Source organism: Hippopotamus amphibius, chromosome 10 (genome assembly GCF_030028045.1).
Source record: "Hippopotamus amphibius kiboko isolate mHipAmp2 chromosome 10, mHipAmp2.hap2, whole genome shotgun sequence".
In the NCBI taxonomy this organism is placed as follows: domain Eukaryota; kingdom Metazoa; phylum Chordata; class Mammalia; order Artiodactyla; family Hippopotamidae; genus Hippopotamus; species Hippopotamus amphibius.
In genome coordinates, this window is record NC_080195.1 from 30892638 (window position 1) to 30912167 (window position 19530).

Below are 19530 nucleotides of genomic sequence, written 5' to 3' on the forward strand. Positions count from 1 at the left end.
GCCATAAACTCCCCTTTTAACAAAGCTTTTACTGGATCCCATACATTTGGATTTATTGTATTTTCATTATCTTTTTTCTCAGAGTATTTTGTAACTGCTTTGTGATTTCTTCTTTGGAATCATGGGTATTTAATAGTGTGTTGTTTGAATCTCACAAACTGGTGGATTTTCAAGTTCTTTTCTTACTAATTTGTAGTTTCATCCCATTGGCATCAGAAAATATGCTTTGTGTACATTTGATATTTTAAAGTTGACAGACTTACTTTGTAGCCTAACAAGTGATCTCTCTTGGAGACATTTCTGTGTGCACTTGAGAAGAACATGTATCCTGCTGTTGTTGGATGGAATGTTCCACATGTCACTTAAGACCAGTCAATCTATCCTGTTGTGAAGTCTGTTACTTACTTAATATCTTTTGTCAGACTGTTCTGTCCACTATTCAAAGTGAAGTATTGAAGTCTATTATGTCGCTGTCTATTGAGCCTTTCAATGCTGCCCAAAGGTGCTTCAAATATTTAATGCTTTAATATTTGGTGCATAAATATTAAATGATGTATCTTCTTGGTGAAGTGACCATTTTATCATTATGTAATGTACTTGCTAGTCTCTTTAGACAGTCTTGAATTTAAACTCTACTTTGTTTGATATTAGTATAGCCACCCCCAGCCCTCTTTTGGTTACTTCTTGCATGGAATACCTTTTTCCATCCATAACCTTTCAACCTGTGTCAGTCTTTAGATCTAAACTGACATAGCTGAATCCTGTGCTTTAAACTATTTAGCCTCTACAAGTCTTTTTAATTGAGGAGTTTAATTCATCTATATTTAAATTAATTACTAATCAGGAGAACTTATTTTAGTCATTTTGTTAATTTTTTTCTCTATATCCTATAGCATTTTCGTCCCCTTCATCTTCTCTTTCTGCCTTACTTTTTGTTGCATTGATTTTTTAATTGTGGTATGCATTGGTTCCCTTGTCTTTGCCTTTTGTGTATATTTTAGATATTTTTATTATGGTTAATTTTGCAATTACTAAAAAATCACAATTTTATAATTTTAAACTGAACTGATAGCAACTTCAGTTACATACAAGACTCTATTCCTTTATAGTTCTATCCTTCTGTTAATGTTATTGCATAGATATTAGTTTCTGGAAGATTCTTCCATTTAAATTCTATACAGGAATTAAGATGATATAGGTTCATATATTTATCCATGTATTGACCTTCATTAGAGCATTGTATAATTTTCTTTTGGCTTCATTTTGCAATCTAGCATCCTTGTTTGTAACCCTGAAGACCACCCTTTCTCATCTCTTATAGATCAGGTCAATTGGTAATAAACCCCACAGCTTTCCTGGAAAAGACTTGATGTCTTCATTATTGTTTTGAAGGACAGTTTTTCTGGATACAATAGTCTTGATTGACAAATTCTTTCTTTCACCACTTTGAATGTATTTTCCTCTGTATCTCTAGCCTGTAATGTTTCAGCTAAGAAATCAAGTTATAACCCTTAGACCTCTTTCATAACTGACAAGTCACTGTCTCTTGTTGATAGCAGGATTTATCCCTTTGTCTTTGACTTATAATGGTTTCATTATAATACTTTTCTGTGTAGGTCTCTTTGGATTTTCCTAGTTAGGCTTAATTGAGCTTCTTGAATCTGCATGTCCTCAGGTTTCTAAAGTTTGTGGCAATGATTTCTTCAAATAAGAGCTCTGTCCCTTTCTTTCTCTCTCCTCTTCCTCAGACACCCATCATGCATATATTGCTCATTTGTTAGAGTCCAGAAGCTCTTCTCTTTTTCTTCATTTTGTTTCTGTTTTTGATTTTTGCTCCTGTGAAAAAATGATTTCAAATGCCCTGTCTTCATTTCTAATCTTTTTCTTCTGCCAATCAAGTCTACCTTTGAAGACCTCCAGTAAATTTTTAAGTTTATTGATTGTACTTTACCACAGAATTCATTTTTATACTATTTTATATCTCCTTATAGATTTTTTTTCAAGCTCTTTATTGGAAAATAATTGCTTTACCTTATAGATATTTAAGTCTGGAATTTTCTCAGATATTTAAGGCTGGATAATCATGTAAAAATCATTTCATTTCATTGCTGTTATCAATAAGCTATAATGGACAATATTTGATCTTATAAGTAGATGCAGGAAATGCATTGACCATTCCAACACAATTTATGATTCAACTCACCAAAGTAGCAATAGAAGTGACTTCCTTAACCTCAGAAATCCATCTACAAAAAAAAAAAATTACAGCTTACATCAAACCCAATATTTAGAGTGAAATGCTTCCCATCAAGAGTCAGAACAAGGAAAGAATGTAACTTACCATTCCTTTTTTTTTTTTTTTTTTTGTAACTTACCATTCTTATTCAGCTTTGTACTCACATGCAAAACTAACAATAGCAAATACAGTGAGGATGTGGAGCCACGGGAACTCTCATTCATGTTGATGGGAATACAACATGGTACAGCCACTGTGATAGACAATTGGGCAATTTATTATAAAATTCAGCATTGCCTTAGCATAGGATCATGCAGTTGTCCACTATACCATTTACAAAACTTAGTTGCAAACTTATATCCACAGAAACCTCGGACATAATTATGTATAGCAACTTTATTTACAATTGCCAAAAATTGAAAGAGCACAAAATGTCCTTTTACAGGTGAAAAGATAAAGAAACTGGAGTTAACCCATAAAAAGGAATATTATTCAGTATTTTAAAAATTAGCCATCAAGCACTTAAAAGACATGGAGGAATTTTAAATGCATAGTGGTTAGTGAAAGGAGCCAATTAGAAAAGGCTATACACTGTATGATTCCAAATTTATGACATTCTGCAAAAGGTAAAACTATGGAGAGAGTTAAAAAGATCATTGATTATGAACCAGGGCTTTTTTTTGTGTTGCTTACAGCACTACTTCTCAAAATTTATTTTTAAAATACAAGTATTGTGCCTTTAGAAAAGAAATGCTTGATTTTCTCTCCTAAAACTATTTTTGACATCAAAACTGTCAGTTAAACCCTTATGAATCTGTGTATCTTTAAAAGTGTTAAAATTTAAAGTTATATAGTATACTGAAACAATGATTAATCATCTCAGGATATTTTTCTAAGTTTATTAGAATGAAATCAGTAACATGTCATGAAAACATATGATACTATTAAACTTATTTGGTTACATGTCAATGCCATTTAGATTGAAAGTATTATTACTCAAAAAGAATAATAAAATTTAACTTTTTAAAATGTTCTTAAGAAAGTAATGTTCTTCAGGATACTCGTTTGTTAAATTAGTATCTGCATTTAGATGATGCATCCACAAAAAAGACCAAGGGTGGAAAAAAATAACATAAGCAATCATTCTGTTTTTTATCTCTGTTTAGCATCCAAAAATGATAACTTTAGAGGCATTTTCAGTTCTTTTGGTACAGTTGATTGGAATTAACCTGGGATTAACCTACAGGAATGACGTCTACAATTGTTACTGTCCTGGAACTACATGCATAATGCATCCGGAAGCAATGTAAGATGTTATTTTAATCAAACCTTTGTCTTCTTTCGGGAACTGTTTCTTGCATTTCTTGGTAAATAATTTCTCTCAGTTTAATCTGAACAAGAATATTTTTATTCAATGCATGCGAGTTATTTTAAAGCTTATTAAAGGGAATGAGTGTTTGGTATTGTAGAAAATATGCTGCATAGTGCTATATTTAGCATATCAAGTCATTGATGATAACTTTCTGTGGAGTACTAGCATCTTGAGGTGAAATTCATTCATTCTATCAAAAATTTAAAATATGTACTGTGTCACAAGTATTGTGTCAGTTTGTCATATAAATGAGTGACAAGGTAGAAAGTGCTATATATCTTATCTTAGTCCATGAGGGACAGAAAATTCAAAAGTTGACCTAAGAATAAACAAGATTTAAACAGCTTATCGTAAGTGCCAAGGGGGAAATAAATAGGGAATACATGGGGAGGAGAAACTTTCCGATAAAGTGGTCTAGAACGTTTTCTGTGAGGCAAACTTATGTTGGGACCTGAAAGAGAGGAAACGAATCTGGTCTGGTGAAGAACTTGTTGAAAACTTTTCAGGGAAAGCAAGTGAAGTGATACTTGGATAGCAAGATGTGTTAAGAGCTCAAAAGACCGGAAAAAGATGCTGGGGGAAAGGAAAAACACACACAAAAGAAATGGCTGAAACTACAAGGAAGACTATTAAAGGCTTAGAAATTAAGAAAAAGAAAGTAAAATACCATGCGGCAAGGAACCCTGAGTCAGAGAAGAAGTCCTGGAGGTCATTGGCAATGTAGAAAAGAGCCTAAACAAGCAATCATGACACGGAAATTGGGATTCAATGATAAATGTAACAAAACACATTTTCATTGATTTATGCGGTATGGATAATAAAATGTATTTTGTAACATGAATGTTATATATCAGAGTGAACAGCAATGTAGTGATATGTTACTGAATTAAGTCCTATAGACTCTAGGCTCTCTGCCTGGGCAGGGGAGGGCTCTTTTTTCATTTTGTTGAAGCATTGGAGTAAGGAAACTGAAGCTGAGATCCATGGACACAACACAAGCTTTCTTCAGTGGGCAAAGAATGGAGAGGAAGGAACTAAGTTCACAGATCAGCTTCTCACCCGCGGGTGTGAAGGATTTACTTTTAAGGAGCAAAGACAAAGGAGGGAAGAGTGAGGCTAAGGATGGGGAGGCATATGCATTTGTCTCCAGTGAAGGTTCAGGGCTTTATTTTGAGGGAGTGGGCTGCCCCCCTTTATTAATCCTTTTTGTTCTTTGATGTCCATTCATGGGCAGTGGTAGGTGTGTCATTTAACACACTAAAATAGTAAATTCAGCTTATAATGAGACTCAGGGTCTGTTGAAGTTCAGATTCCTCAGCATCTTGGTGCCAGCTGGTTCCCCTGGCTTTTTGTTTGTTTGTTTGTAGCTTTCTTTCTTATTTCTGGGCCCTTTACCTTACAGATTTATGTTAACTCCTGCTAAATGTGTGGGTTGGCAGGTTGTTAAGTAAAGTCCTGGAGCAGCTTTGGCAACAGTGTTTGGTCAATGGTGATTCTCACGTCCACCTACAGCAGTTTGGTGAGATGGAGAGAAAGAGAGAAGCCAGAATTATTTATAGGGGTTCTGGTTCAAGATGGTGAGTTAGGAGGACCCTGAACTTCTGTCCTCCCTCTGACAAACTAACTCTATGGCTACTTATGGAGCAATTTCCTCAGCAAAACTAAACAAAACAAATGCATGCTTAAGACTCCTACACATAGGGCAAATGAGAAGAAACCCACATAGAAGAGAGCAGGCAAGGGTAAGAACCAACCTCACATAACTCCTACCCCCAGTAAGGTGACCCACAATCAGCAGGGAACGCAAACCTACAGATTCTCTCTGCGGGATGAAGGACTTGAACCCTTATTGGACACCGTAACTGGTAAGACCTGCCACTGAGAGAGGAATCCCCAAATATCCAGCTGTTAAAAACAATTGGAGTTCCATAGATGAGACACACAAAGCTACAGTGAACCGAGAAAGAGATCTTAAAATGTATGGACTGACTTGCCACAGGGACCAATGCAGAGGCAGCCTGTTGAGAGGCACCCCATCTTTAACGGCTGCTAACTCAAGGTCTGCTTTCCCATCACCCTGATCCTATGTGCTGATTGAGTTCCTGCTTTTTAGGATAATGACAGGTCTTGTCATACCCTTCCCAAGTCAAAGCCACTGAAAATAAAGTAAGGATAATACTTGGATAATCAGAAAGGTTTGAGAGAAAAACAGGATCTAGGATACGCTTGAATGAGAAGGGTCATCTCATACATGACCACTCCTTCAAGACTGGGAGAGGTGACAATTTTATCTAATGCATAGAGTTAGATAAACAAGAGAGAATTAAGCTCAATGCAGAAATATATTCCAAGCAAAGAATAAGATAAAACCGGAGAAAAAAGACCATAAGCCAAAGCATGTAAGTGATATAACTGAAAAAGAATTCAAAATAATGGTCCAAAAGATGCTCACCAAGATCAGGAGAGGAATGGATCAACAATGTGAGAAGATAAACAAAGACGTGGGAAACTTGAGAAAATACTGAATAGAAGTCAGAGAGCTGAAGAATAGAAAAATTGAACTGAAAATGCAGTGGAGTGTTTCAATAGCAAACTAAAAGGAGCAGTAGAAGGGATCAGTGAACTCAACAATAGGGTAGTCCATCTCACCCAACCAGAGCAGGAAAAGGAAAAATGAAGGAACAGAAGTGAAGGTAAGGGAATTATGGGACAACATCATGTGCACCAACATTCACATTATAGGGGCCCCAGAAGAAGAGAGAGAAAGTGGAAGGAAACTTTGAAGAAATAAGGGCTGAAATGTTCCCGAACAGGGTGAAGGAAACAGACATCCAGATTTAGGGAGCCCAGAACTCTAAAACTGATGAACTTAATGAGACCCTCAGCAAGAAACACTATAATTAAAACATCAAACGTGAGAGACAGGGAGAGTCTTACAAGCAGCTATTGAAGAACAACTTGTTACATACAAGGGGACCTCCCGTAAGAACATGAGCAGCTTTTTCAGCAGCCACATTGCAGTCCAGTAGTTAGTGGTGTGGTAGATTCAAGATGCTGAAAGAAAAAAAGAATACTCTACCCAGCAAAGTTGTCATTCAGAACTGAAGGAGAGAAGAGTTTTACAGACAAGCAAAATCTAAAGGAGTTTATCATCAGTAGTCCAGCCTTAGAAGAAAGAGTAAAGGGAGTTCTTTAATCTAATTAGTAAAAGGAAAACGTATGAAATATAAGTCTCAAAAGTAAAGATAAATATATACAGAATAATTGAGTATGTAAATTAGGCAATTAAACATAAAGATGGTAAGATTAAAAGTCAAAAGTAGTGAAAATAACAATAACTACAATAATGTGATAAGGTATATATAACCTAAAAAGATGTAAAATGTGGCATGAAAAACATAAAACGTGTCGGAGAGAGTAAATATATTCTAAGTTGAGCTTTAGAATGCATTCAAATCTCAGTTATCTACTTAAAATAGACTGTTAGAGATATATGTTGTTATTTGCAAGCCTCATGGTAGCCACAAAGCAAAAAACAAGAGAAAACAAACAACAAACCAAAACCAAGACAAAAAAGTGGATGCACAAAAGATTAAAAGAAAGGAAGCTTAGCATATGACTGAAATGAACCAGGAAGTAATGCAGGAAGAGAGCAAGAGATGAGGTAAGCCACAGAGGAACTACCAAACAGTCAGAAAAGAAGGAACAAGTGGCAATAAGTCCATACCTATCAATAATTACTTTTAAAGCAAATGGATCAAATTTGCCAACCAGAAGACAGAATGCATGATGGATGAAAAGTGAGACCTATCTCTATCCTGCCTACAAGTAATTCCCTTTGAATGTAAGGACACACGGACTAAAAGTGAGGGGATGGAAAAAGTATTCCACATAAATGGAAACCCAAAGAAAGCTGGAGTAGCTATACTTATATCAGGCTAAATAGACTATAAAACAAATACTATGGTAAGAGACAAAGAAGGGTATTACTTATCAATATAGGGGGTAATTCAATAAGGAAATATAACATTTGTAAATATATATGTATTCAACATAGGATCACCTAAATACAGAAAGCAAATATTAACAGAAATAATAGGAGAAATAGACAGTGATACAATAATTGTAGTAAACTTTAAGTACCTGTGTATTTCACTGGATAGATCATCCAAGCAGAAAGTCAACAGGGAAACATTAGCTTCAAATGAAACCTTAGTCCAGATAGATTGACAGATATTTACAGAACACTCCACCCAAAAGAAACAGAGCTCACAAGCTTCTCAAGTGTATGTGGACCATTCTTCTGGGTAGACCACATGTTAGGGCACAAAATAAGTCTCAACAAATTGAAGAAGCTGGAAACCATATCAAGCATCTTTTTCAAACCCAATGGCATAAACCTAGACAATCAATTAATAGAAGAAAACGGAAAATTCACAAATATGTAGAGACAAAACAAGATGCTATTGAACAACCATGTGCCAACAAAGAAATCAAAGAGAAATTGAAAGGTACCTTGAGAGCAACCAAAATGGAATTACAACATACCAAAACTTACAGGATGCAGACAAAGCCATTCTAAGTAGAAAGTTTATGGTGATAAATGCTATCTCAATAAAAAGTAAAAAAGTACAACAAAAAAGGAGATGAACAACCAAAGGTTATACCTCCAGGAACTAGAAAAAGAGGAACAAATGAAGTGACGTTAGTAGATGAAAGGAAATAACAACAATCAGAGCGGAAATAAATGAAATAGACACTAAAAATATAGTAGAAAAAAATCAATTACACCAAGAGCTAGTTCTTTGAAAAAATAAGCAAAATTGACCAACAGTTAGCTTGACTCTCAGAAAAAGAGGAAGAAAGAAAGAAAGAAAGAAAGAAGACTGCATGAGAGAGGACTCAAATTTTAAAAATTAGAAACAAAAGAGAATATGTTACAACTAATACCACACAAAACAAAAGATCATAAGAGACTACTGTAAACAATTATACAAGAACAATTTGGATAACCTAAGAGAAATGGATCATTTCCTAGGAACATAGAACCTTCTAAGACTGAATCATAACAAAATACAAAGTCTGAATAGACTGATTACTACTAAGTAGATTGAATCAGGAATCAAAAACCTTCCAACAACCAAAAGTCCACTGGCTTCCCTGTTGAGTTATACCAAATAGTCAAAGAAGAACCTATACACATCCTTCTCAAACTCTTCCAAAAAATAGAAGAGGAGGGAACATTTTCAATCAACATTTTATGAGGCCAGCACTGTCTTGATACCAAAACAGGCAAGGATAGCATGGAAAGAGAAATATTATGGTCTAGTGTTCCCAATGAAGTTGGATGCAGAAATCCTCAGCAAAATATTAGCAAATCAAAATAAACAGCACATTAAAAGGATTATACACCATGATAAAGTGGGATTTATTCCAAGGATGCAAGAGTGAATCAACATCTGTAACTCAATCAATGTGATACCCCCACATTTACAAGAAGGATAAAAATAATATGTTCATCTCAATAGATTTAGAAACAGCATTTGAAAAAGTTCAACATCCATTTATGATAAATGCTCTCAACAAAGTAGGTATAGAGGAACGTACTTCAGCATAATTTGGTTATGTGTGACAAACCACAGCTAACACCCTGCTCAACAGTTTAGGGACTTTCCTGGCATTCCAGTGGTTAAAACCACTCTTCAACTGAAAGGGGCATGGGTTCCATCCCTGGTCGGGGAACTAGGATCCTGCATGCCACAGGGCTTGGCCAAAAATTAAAAGAACACAAAACAAAACAAAATAAAAACAGTGTAAAATTGATGATTTCCCTCTAATATCTGGAATCCAGACAAGGCTGCCCACTCTTGCCACTTTTATTCAAAACAGTATTGAAAGTCCTAGCCAGAGCAATTAGGCGGGAGAAAAAGATAAAAGTCATCTAAATCAGAAAGCAAGAGTAAAACTGTCACTATTTGCAGGTGACATGATTTTGCACATAGAAAACCCTAAGGACTCCACCAAAAACTGTTAGAAGTAATAAACAAATTCAGCAAAGTTACAGGATACAAAATTAAAATATAAAATCTTGTGTTTGTGTACACTAATAACAACCTATCAGGAGGAGAAATTAACAATCCCATTTGCAATAGCATCAAAAAGAATAAACTACGTAGGAATAAATGTAAAAGCCAAGAAGGTGAAAGATTTGTGCTGAGCAATAGAAGACATTGATGAAAGAAATGAAAGGATACACAAGTAAATGGAAAGCTATTTCATGCCCCTGGATTGGAAGAATTAATATTGTTAAAATGTCTGTATTATCCAAATCAATGTACAGATTCAATATAATCCCTATTAAGATTCCAATGACAATTTCACACGTATAAAATCAACAATCCTAACATGTGAATGGACCCTGAACAGCCACAGCAACCTTGAGAAAGAAGAACAAAGTTCAAGACATCATGTGGCTGATTCCAGGGCTAAGACGGACAAAACACAGACGAGCCTGGAACACTTGTGTCAGAGTATAAGGAGGTGTTCAAAGAGTTCTGGAGATTTGTCACAGGGACACAGAGCAGTTTGACGGTGGTTCCCAATAGGCAAATGTGGGACAATGTGAAAGTCATGTAATGTTAGTAATTGATTATAACCCATTGAATGTGATAGGAAAATGGTTTCATAATCATATAAATGCATGAATGAATGGATTGAAAATGTGATTCGAAGTGAGATATTTACATAAAACTTCTCTCCAAATAATTATGAAGTGATAAGGAAGGAAAGGAATGTTAGAATGAAGACTGGCAGACACACCTTAATCGACTGATCAAAGTGACTTTTATCAGAAATGTAAAGAGTTGAAATCCTGTGCTGTCTTAGGATGCAGTGAGGCAGACGGAGACAGCAGGGCTTCTGCGATGCGTAACCTCTGTCTAGCTATGGGGAAACAGTTCATAAACCTAAATTGAGGGACATTTTACCAAAAAGTCAGCCTTTGATTATCAAACTTTTCAAAGTCTCGGAATTCAACAGAAAACGTAGTCAGCTAAACATAAGATATGAGAACTAAATGCAGTGGTCTATTCTGAACTGGATCCTTTTGCTAAAAAGTGCCAATACTGTGATGAAGGGGAAATTTGACTGTGATGTGAGGATTAGATGTTAGCAGTGTATCGTTAATTCCTGATATTGAAGGTCTATTTTAAGAGAATTCATTTCTATATGAGTTACACATTGGAATATTTAGAATGACCCCGGTATCCTGTTGGCAACTTTGTTTCAGAAAACAAAATTTGTTTTTCATACTTTTGTATCATTTCTCTAAGTATGAGATTGTTACAAGTTTAAACAAAAATCCATGAAACAGTGCACTAAGAAATGTAGAAATATCAAAATAAAAAGAATCTAGGGTTTATATATTCTGTATGCTCAGTGTTGGGATATTTTAATCAATTAATTTTATTATCAAGTTACAAATAATCCTGACTTTAACACAATCAACCATTATTTATTCCTTCAGTTTTCCATATTTTTCCTAGTATGTTTCATTTTCTTAATAATAGTTAGTGTTTCTTATAATAGTGATTATAATTATGATGGTGTTGTCAATAATAATGAAAGTAATAAATAGTAAGACAAAACTTACACAAGGTTTTGTTTTACACACAGCACAGTTTTGTCTTAATATATTCTAAATCATGCAACCTCAGCATCCTCTACTTATTAGATGTTGTTACCTGAAAGATTGGCCTCTCTCTACACTGGTGTCAAATCAAGTCTCAGAGGCAGAGTTTTGCATGAAGTAGAAAAGGATAGCTTTACTGCTTTACCAGGCAAAGGGGCACACGCGAAGCTTCTGCCTCCAGAATCTATGTTTTCCAACAGCAGAGGATTTGATGAAGGGTTTTATAACAGTTCTTCCAAGGTGGGGTCTCTGACAAGATTAGGGTGTGTGCAGGGCTTGCACTTTCTTAACATCATTTCAAGTGGTCATGTCCTAATCTTGATGAGCTTCTCTGGTCCCTTTAGTCTTGCCTCCGGGGGTTTCTTGGCTGCTCCTCCCTTGATTGGCAGCTGTTTGATTCCACCCTTTGGAACTCAGGGAAGGTCATGGAGGCTGGAGTCTTGCCTGTAAGGAGTGGCGGACAAAAGGAGGCCTCCTGCCCAGACCCCACTCATTTCAGTGCCTGGGAGCCTCACAGGGCCTCACTTTATTTCAATATGTTATACTGAATTACAATAGAACTGAACTTATTTTTTTTTTATTACTAATTGTATTAACAATGAGGCACTCTCCACTTCTTGGCTATTCTCTAAGTGATGTGGTACAGAATTCATAGCATGTTATTGAAGAGGGTTACTTTGATACTGATTTTATTCCTTTATCTGAGGAATATAATTTAATTTTAGACGTTCCAGTGGTGTAAAGTTTTTTAGCAGTTGCAGCATGGATCAATTTAAACGTACAGCTTCACAGCCTGAATTTGAATGTCTTCAGAATAAAACAAAAGTTTTGAAAGTGGTTCCACAAGGAAGAGCTTCAACTTGTGGCAATGGGGTTTTGGAACCGCCAGAGGAATGTGACTGTGGTGATACAGAGGTTAGTGAGAAGCATTGATATCTAAAGATTTGTTTTTGTGTTTGTCATGTAGTCTTATAAATATAGATGTGATACAAAAGAGGAAGAGTTTTATTTTTTTAATGTTGTGCCATTTAATCAAATATCTAAGTATGGGGTAAGTGCAGCATGGAGTAAAGAAGGTTTCCCTTCACATGCAAGGAAGTAGCTTACAGATATTCTTCATTACCCACCTTCCTTAACCATCAGTTCCAACTGATGTTGATGATACAGAATAGTTATCACTTACATCATCCCTGAATTCCTCCAACATGACTGAATTAGATCCCTGAGCTGTTAAATGTGTGCTGTTGTTTACCTCCCCATCTCATTTCAGTCCTTGCACCCGGGGAACTTCACTTATTTTAACTTGCTTTCACAGAATTTGGATTAATCACAGTCCTTGGTTTGTTATTGTTCTATTTAGTTTTTGGCTGTTCTCTCTCTCTCTCTCTTTTTTTTTTTCCAGTTGTGCTTGCTAAGATAGCTTATCATAGAATTTTGTTGTGCCTGCCTTCATGCACTTATGCATGGCCTGTTTTTGGAATTTTCCAGAATTGCTTAGAAGCTGAAAGGTCAATAATGGTTAGGAACAAAATTCTGTATAACCAGCTTACATCATAATTTTTAAGTTAATGACTCAAATCTTCTGCATTTTTAGTAATTTTGATTGCCTAAAGTCTCAGTACTTGAGAAATAATATTGATACGTCCAACTATACGGTTCATTATACAGTTGAATTTGCCTAATTTTCACTGTAATTTACTCAATTCATGCTTTATATATTTTGAAGCTATTTTATATAGTGTAAACTTATTTATAGTTGGTATATCTTCCTAGGAATTAAAATTTTTACCTTCACTGAATCTTTTTATTTTTAAAGTTGCCTTCTGTTTTAAAGTCTGTTTGGTGTGACATCTGTATATTTATATATCTATATCTGTATTTGTGCACACACTAGCTTGCTTTAATTAGTATTTTCCTGATATTTTTCTATCCTCATTTAGTTTTACTGTTAAGTTCAGTATCTATATTGGGTTTTAATTTATTATTCTATTTGTCTGATTTATAAGATTATACATTTAAATATTATTGTGATTAATATTTTTGCATACATTAAAATTAACTGAAATTCATAGTTTGTTCATTCAGGTTTCCTTTGCTTTTACCTTAAATGGCCTCTTTCTGTCCAAGGATCTTTTCCAGGATCCCTCATTACATTTAGTTGTTATGACTTCTTACATTCCTCTAGGCTGCATGTTTGTTTATAATTTTAGTTGTCTCAAAATTGTTATATTGTCTGTGTTCATTTTGCTACAGTTTTTAATTGAATTTGTATTTATTTCTTTTAATCTCTGTTTTGTTTTCCTTTCTTCCACTATTGCCTTCAGTGATTTAGTGGATATGTAATTTTTATTTTCCTTTAGTGATGATTCTTATATTTTCACTATACCTGTTTAAGGTTTAATCATATCTGGGCCGCCGCCACCACTCCCCACCTACCTCCCCGCAAATATCAGGTTTACAATCCAATTAACTTACACATAGTATTTTTCTAAGAATTTTATTTCTGTCATCTTTACTCTTTACATTAGATAGTACTATGAAGACTTTAATTCAGAAAATAGTTGCTTTATTTTACCTACTATTCCTTTTGCTTGTTAGTGGGTTTTTGTTCTGGAGGTTTGTGTGTGTGTGTGTGTGTGTGTGTGTGTGTGTGTGTGTGTCTCTGTGTGTGCGCACTTCCTTCTGAAGTAATGATAATTTCCTTTTGAATTATATTCTATTCCTTAAAATATACTTCAGGGCAGATCTCTTGAGAGGATGTTTCTCTACCCACTTTTTACGTAATAATTATTTATGTAATTCTAATAATTTCATTGTGATATATAATATGCGTAAAATATACATATGAAATACAGATGAAAAATGTATTACATAGAACCTTAATGAGCACCAGGATAATTTGCCCTCGGGCCATAACAAACTTTATCTCTGACAAAGAAGTTCTTTTTGTGTTCCTTCTCAATCACATGCCTCTTCCTTCCAACCATCATTTAGAATTTAATGTTAGTCAATTTAGTGCTTTACTTTTCATCATAGTATTACATCTTATTTTTTGCATCCTCACACAATATAGTTTCACTGTTTCCTACCTTTATATAATTTGCAATCATGTGGTTTGTGTAATTTTGTAACAGTCTAGTACTTGTAAATTGTTTTCATTGATTTTAGTGTTAATTTTATAAATATTAAAGTTTATCCATTCTATGTCAATGAAAATTTGTTTGTTTCAATTTTTGACTAAGACTAATTTATTTATGACTTTTGTTGCACATGTCTCCTGCTGCACATGTGCCTGCATTTCACTAGAGTGTATGTGTACCAACAAGTGAATGTGCTGTGTCATGAAGTATACATGTATATTTAACTTTAAACTGAGGATGTTTTACTTACTTTGGGTGTTCTTATCGTTGAATGGTCTCTTCATGCCTTTTACACATTTTTTATGTCATTTCATAAACATTCACTTCTGTGAATGATTAGCAATATATCATCAATATGGTCCCATTTGTTTATTTTTGTTTTTATTTTCATTACTCTAGGAGGTGGATCAAAAAAACATTTTGCTGTGATTTATGCCAAAGAGTGTTCTCCCTATGTTTTCCTCAAAAGTTTTATAGTATCTGGCCTTATATTTAGGTCTTTAATCCATTTTGAGTTTATTTTTGTGTATGGTGTTAGGGAGTGTTCTAATTTCATTCTTTTACATGTAGCTGTCCAGTTTCCTCAGCACCATTTATTGAAGAAACTGTCTTTTCTCTATTGTACAGTCTTGCCTACTTTGTCATAGATTAATTGACCATAGGTGTGTGGGTTTATTTCTAGACTTTCTATGCTGTTCTATTGATCTATATTTCTGTTTTTGTGCCAGTACTATACTGTTTTGATGTGTATAGCTTTGTAGTATACTCTGAGCTCAGGGAGTCTGATTCCTCTGGCTCCATTTTTCTTTCTCAAGATAGCTTTGGCTATTTGGGGTCTTTTGTGTTTCCATACAAGTTGTAAAATTTTTGGTTCTAATTCTGTGAAAAATGCCAGTGGTAATTTGATAGGGATCACATTGAATCTGTAGACTGGCTTGGGTAGTACAGCTATTTTCACAATATTGATTCTTCCAATACAAGAACATGGTATATCTCTGCCTGTTTGTGTCATCTTTGATTTCTTTCATCAGTATCTTATAGTTTTCTGAGTACAGTTCTTTTATCTTCTTAGATAGGTTTCAGCATGGAATCATGAATAATTTCATGACCATCTTTTTTTTCCTATATAAAAATATATTAAGTTTAAATGAAGTGGTGTTAAAAGTAAATAGAGAAGTAAAAATCATACTGTGGTTTTAATTAACTTATAGACGGTACTTTAGTATATTGTGACAATAAATAAAATTATCTGATTGAAAATTCCTATTATTTAACTTGATTACATTTGCTTTTAGAATTGTGTTCATCATAAATGCTGTGATTCTGCATCTTGTACTCTGATTGGAGATGCAGAGTGTGGTACTGGACCGTGCTGTGACAAAGACACTTGCAAGGTAAGTTTTCAAGATATAGTCTTATTTTCTTTCATGAAATGTTTGTGTGCTTGTTTGTTCATTTTTTTAGATTTTTTTAAATCACTTTTATTTTTACTCATCTTTCAAATATATTACTCGATTCATACACAGTTGATTTGAGAGGAGGTCATTAGGTCTTTTTCAGCCTCTTTTTTAGCTCTGCCTCTCACTGTATTGTTTCAATCTCTACTCAAGACCCATCCTGTTATTGCATTTAATCACAATTCCAGATCATTTGGGTGCTACGAGTTCCTCTTGGTCGTGCCTGAATGTAGCTCTTAATGATCGAACAACTTCTGATAAAATGTTGAGTAAGCCACCCAACACACACATGACATGCAATATTTGAATAAACAGAAAATAATAATAATAAAAACCCCTCATTTTGAACGTAGCAGTAAAGGAACCCATTTAGAATAGTCAGCAATACCTCGCATATCTAATACTGAAGATTAGCTTTGACAAGACCTTGGAAGTGACTGACTGAGTCCTTGACGTCCCCTGGGAAGCTTTCCGTTCAATTTTCCTTCACAGACACATCTGTTCGGAGACTGTGTAAGATCTCTGTTCATTTTAGCAACTCACCTTTTCTTGTGTGTCATTTTCAGAAGTATCTGACAAACATAAAAGCTGATTGTCAGATTTTTTTTTCTATCACTGAAATCTCTCCTAACATCACTTTACTTTGTGTGTGTTCTTTTTCACTCAGTGGGCTGGTTTATAAAGTCTATGGTCATTTGTTCCAAGGCACATGAATGTAGAGGCCAGCCTAGGGTTTCCACTTCTCAGCAATAAACCTTGTTGCTCTTTCCTTCATAAGAGCTCTGATCTTAGTCTTTGTCTCCAAATGAGTGGGACTGAGCAGTAGGACTTTTCTAAACAGTCCACTGCCCTCTACCTACATATCAGAGGATAATTCTTTACAACAGAGGTAATTGCTACATTTGGTCGAGTGAAAATTCATAGTTTAAGTTGCTAGGGAGGGTTTCATGGTAACAGCCATGAACTCTGTAAAGAAGTTCCCAACTATAAGCTTATAACTCTAGCTGTCATCTCTCTCTCTCGCGCGCTCTCTCTTTTAAACTTTCCAGACTGCATTTATTTGTCTGTACAAGGTAGCCCTGGGCCAGCCTTTTCACTTTTCACACTTGAGGGAACCTGTGACTCAGTTCTACTTCTGGGAATATATCCACTGCCATAATCTGCCCAGGACCCTTCCTCTTCATCTTCAAGCATGCTTCAATGTATTGCATTAGTTCACATTAATTTACTATGCATTATAGCATAGAACTTAGCTTTTGCTGTCATTTAAAGGCTCACAGGTGTCTCTCTTACTAGTGGCCATAAGCTTTAAAGGATTTTTATTTTCTTCCCTGTCCACTTTCAGTTAGGCTAGTTTCCAGTGACTTTTGTCTGCAATTTAGTGATTTGATCCAGTTTTTTCTTATAAATTTTCATTTTAGATGGACACAAGTCCAAGTGCAAAGGTATGGAAGACCAGTAGTTTAACCAGCTGTTTTTCTGACGCATAACAGGGATTAACATGTTTTGGGCCAGTACTCAGACATTCCTGTGTGAAATTGAAGAAGCTGTGATCGGTGCTGCGTAACACAGTTATCATGGCTCCGTTGTATCTTGATGGTGAACAGCCAAGCAAAGAATAACAAACAGACCCGAAGCTTAAGTATTAATTAGACGTGAGTCTAGCTTCACACTCAGGTGAATCTTTGTGTAGAACAGGGGCACCAGGATTCTTATTCTATACGTCTGTTGGATATCCTTGCCTTTTTGTTGGCAGTTCTCAAACAAGCTTTTCTAGTATGCAGTACAGGCAGCTCATTGCAGTTCCTGGCTTTTCTAGTCCATAGTGTGTGATATTTCAGAAGAGCAGAGGGATCCTCTCTTTCCCAACACCCATCCTCACGCCTGGTAGTGGCAGAAACCCTGACCCATCCCTACATTCTAAGTGAAATTTCCCAGCGCTGTGTCTAGGGAGAAGTGTTCTGATTACATCCTGAGTCAGAAGCAGTTTCATGTGATTTATAAAGCCCACATGGTGGAAGTGGAGTTAGTCCTGAAAGGGAAGTTACTTGAAATGCAAAAAGGATAGAGATGTCCATTAAGAAACATTTTAGAATCATGGGAAGGAATGGCATCTCAGTTAGTTAAAATACTTCAAGGAGTACAACTAATTAGTCCCCAAAAATCAAAAGGTGAAAAACATATACACGTAGTTTTATATCAGATATTTTCTATTTATCTTGAAGGAAATATTCAGGATAACCACAGCATTTTAACTATGAGAACTTTCACTAGAATGCTTTTTTTTTTAATTCAGGCACCTAACAGATCTTCATGTCTTGTGCTTTTTTTTTAAGCGCTTTATTGGAGTATAATTGCTTTACACTGTTATGCCAGTTTTTGCTGTACAACAAAGTGAATCAGCTGTATTTATACATATATCTCCATACCCCCTCCCTCCCACGACTCCTTCCTACCTTCCCTATCCCAGTCATCTAAGTCATCACGTATCATCCAGTTGATCTCCCTGTGTTACACAGCAGCTTCCCACTAACTATCTATTTTACATTTGGTAGTGTATATATGTCTATGCTACTCTCTCACTTCATCCCAGCTTCCCCTCTGCCCCCTCCAACCCCGTGTCCTCAAGGCTGTTCTCTACATCTGCATCTTTATTCTTGCCTTGTTACTGGGTTCATCAGTACCATTTTTTTTAGATTCCGCATATATGAGTTTGCATATGGTATTTGTTTTTCTCTTTCTGACTTACTTCGCTCTGTGTGACAGTCTCTAGGTCCATCCACCTCACTACAAATACCTCAATTTCATTCCTTCTTATGGCTGAGTAATATTCCATTGTATATATGTGCCATATCTTCTTTATCTATTCATCTATTGATGGGCATTTAGGTTGCTTCCATGTCCTGGCTATTGAAAATAGTGCTGCAATGAACATTGTGGTACATGTTTCTTTTTGGATTATGATTTTCTCTGGGCATGTGCCCAGTAGTGGGATTACTGGGTCACATGGTAGTTCTATTTTTAGTTTTTTAAGGAACCTCCATACTGTTTTCCATAGTGGCTGTACCAATTTACATTCCCACCAACAGTGCAGGAGGGTTCCCTTTTCTCCACACCCTTTCCAACATTTATCGTTTCTAGATTTTTTGATTCTGGCCGTTCTGACTGGTGTGAGGTGATACCTCATTGTGGCTTTGACTTGCATTTCTCTAATAGTTAGTGATTTTGAACATCTTTTCATGTGTTTGTTAGCCATCTGCATGTCTTCTTTGGAGAAATGTCCATTTAGGTCTTCTGACCATTTGCGGATTGGGTTATTTGCTTTTTTAGTATTAAGCTGTATGAGCTGCTTGTATATTTTGGAGATTAATGCTTTGTCAGTTGCTTTGTTAGCAAATATTTTCTCCCATTCTGAGGGTTGTCTTCTTGTCTAGTTTATAGTTTCTTTTGCTGTGCAAAATCTTTTGTTTCATTAGGTCTCATTTGTTTATTTTTGATTTTATTTCCATTATTCCAGGAGGTGGATCAAAAAAGATCTTGCTTTTGATTTATGTCATAGAGTGTTCTGCCTATGTTCTCCTCTAAGGGTTTTATAGTGTCTGGCCTTCCATTTAGCTCTTTAATCCATTTTGAGT

General features: G+C 35.4%; 1 protein-coding gene across 1 annotated transcript in view; it reads left to right on the forward strand.

Annotated features, from left to right (window-relative positions):
• The window catches only part of LOC130830306 (A disintegrin and metallopeptidase domain 3-like), a 99572-nt gene that overhangs the window by 46193 nt on the left and 33849 nt on the right, over positions 1–19530 (forward strand). The window contains exons 11-13 of the mRNA XM_057697474.1: positions 3403–3542; positions 12024–12213; positions 15734–15836. Coding sequence (XP_057553457.1) covers positions 3403–3542; positions 12024–12213; positions 15734–15836 — 433 coding nt within the window. The remainder of the gene's footprint in view (positions 1–3402; positions 3543–12023; positions 12214–15733; positions 15837–19530) is intronic.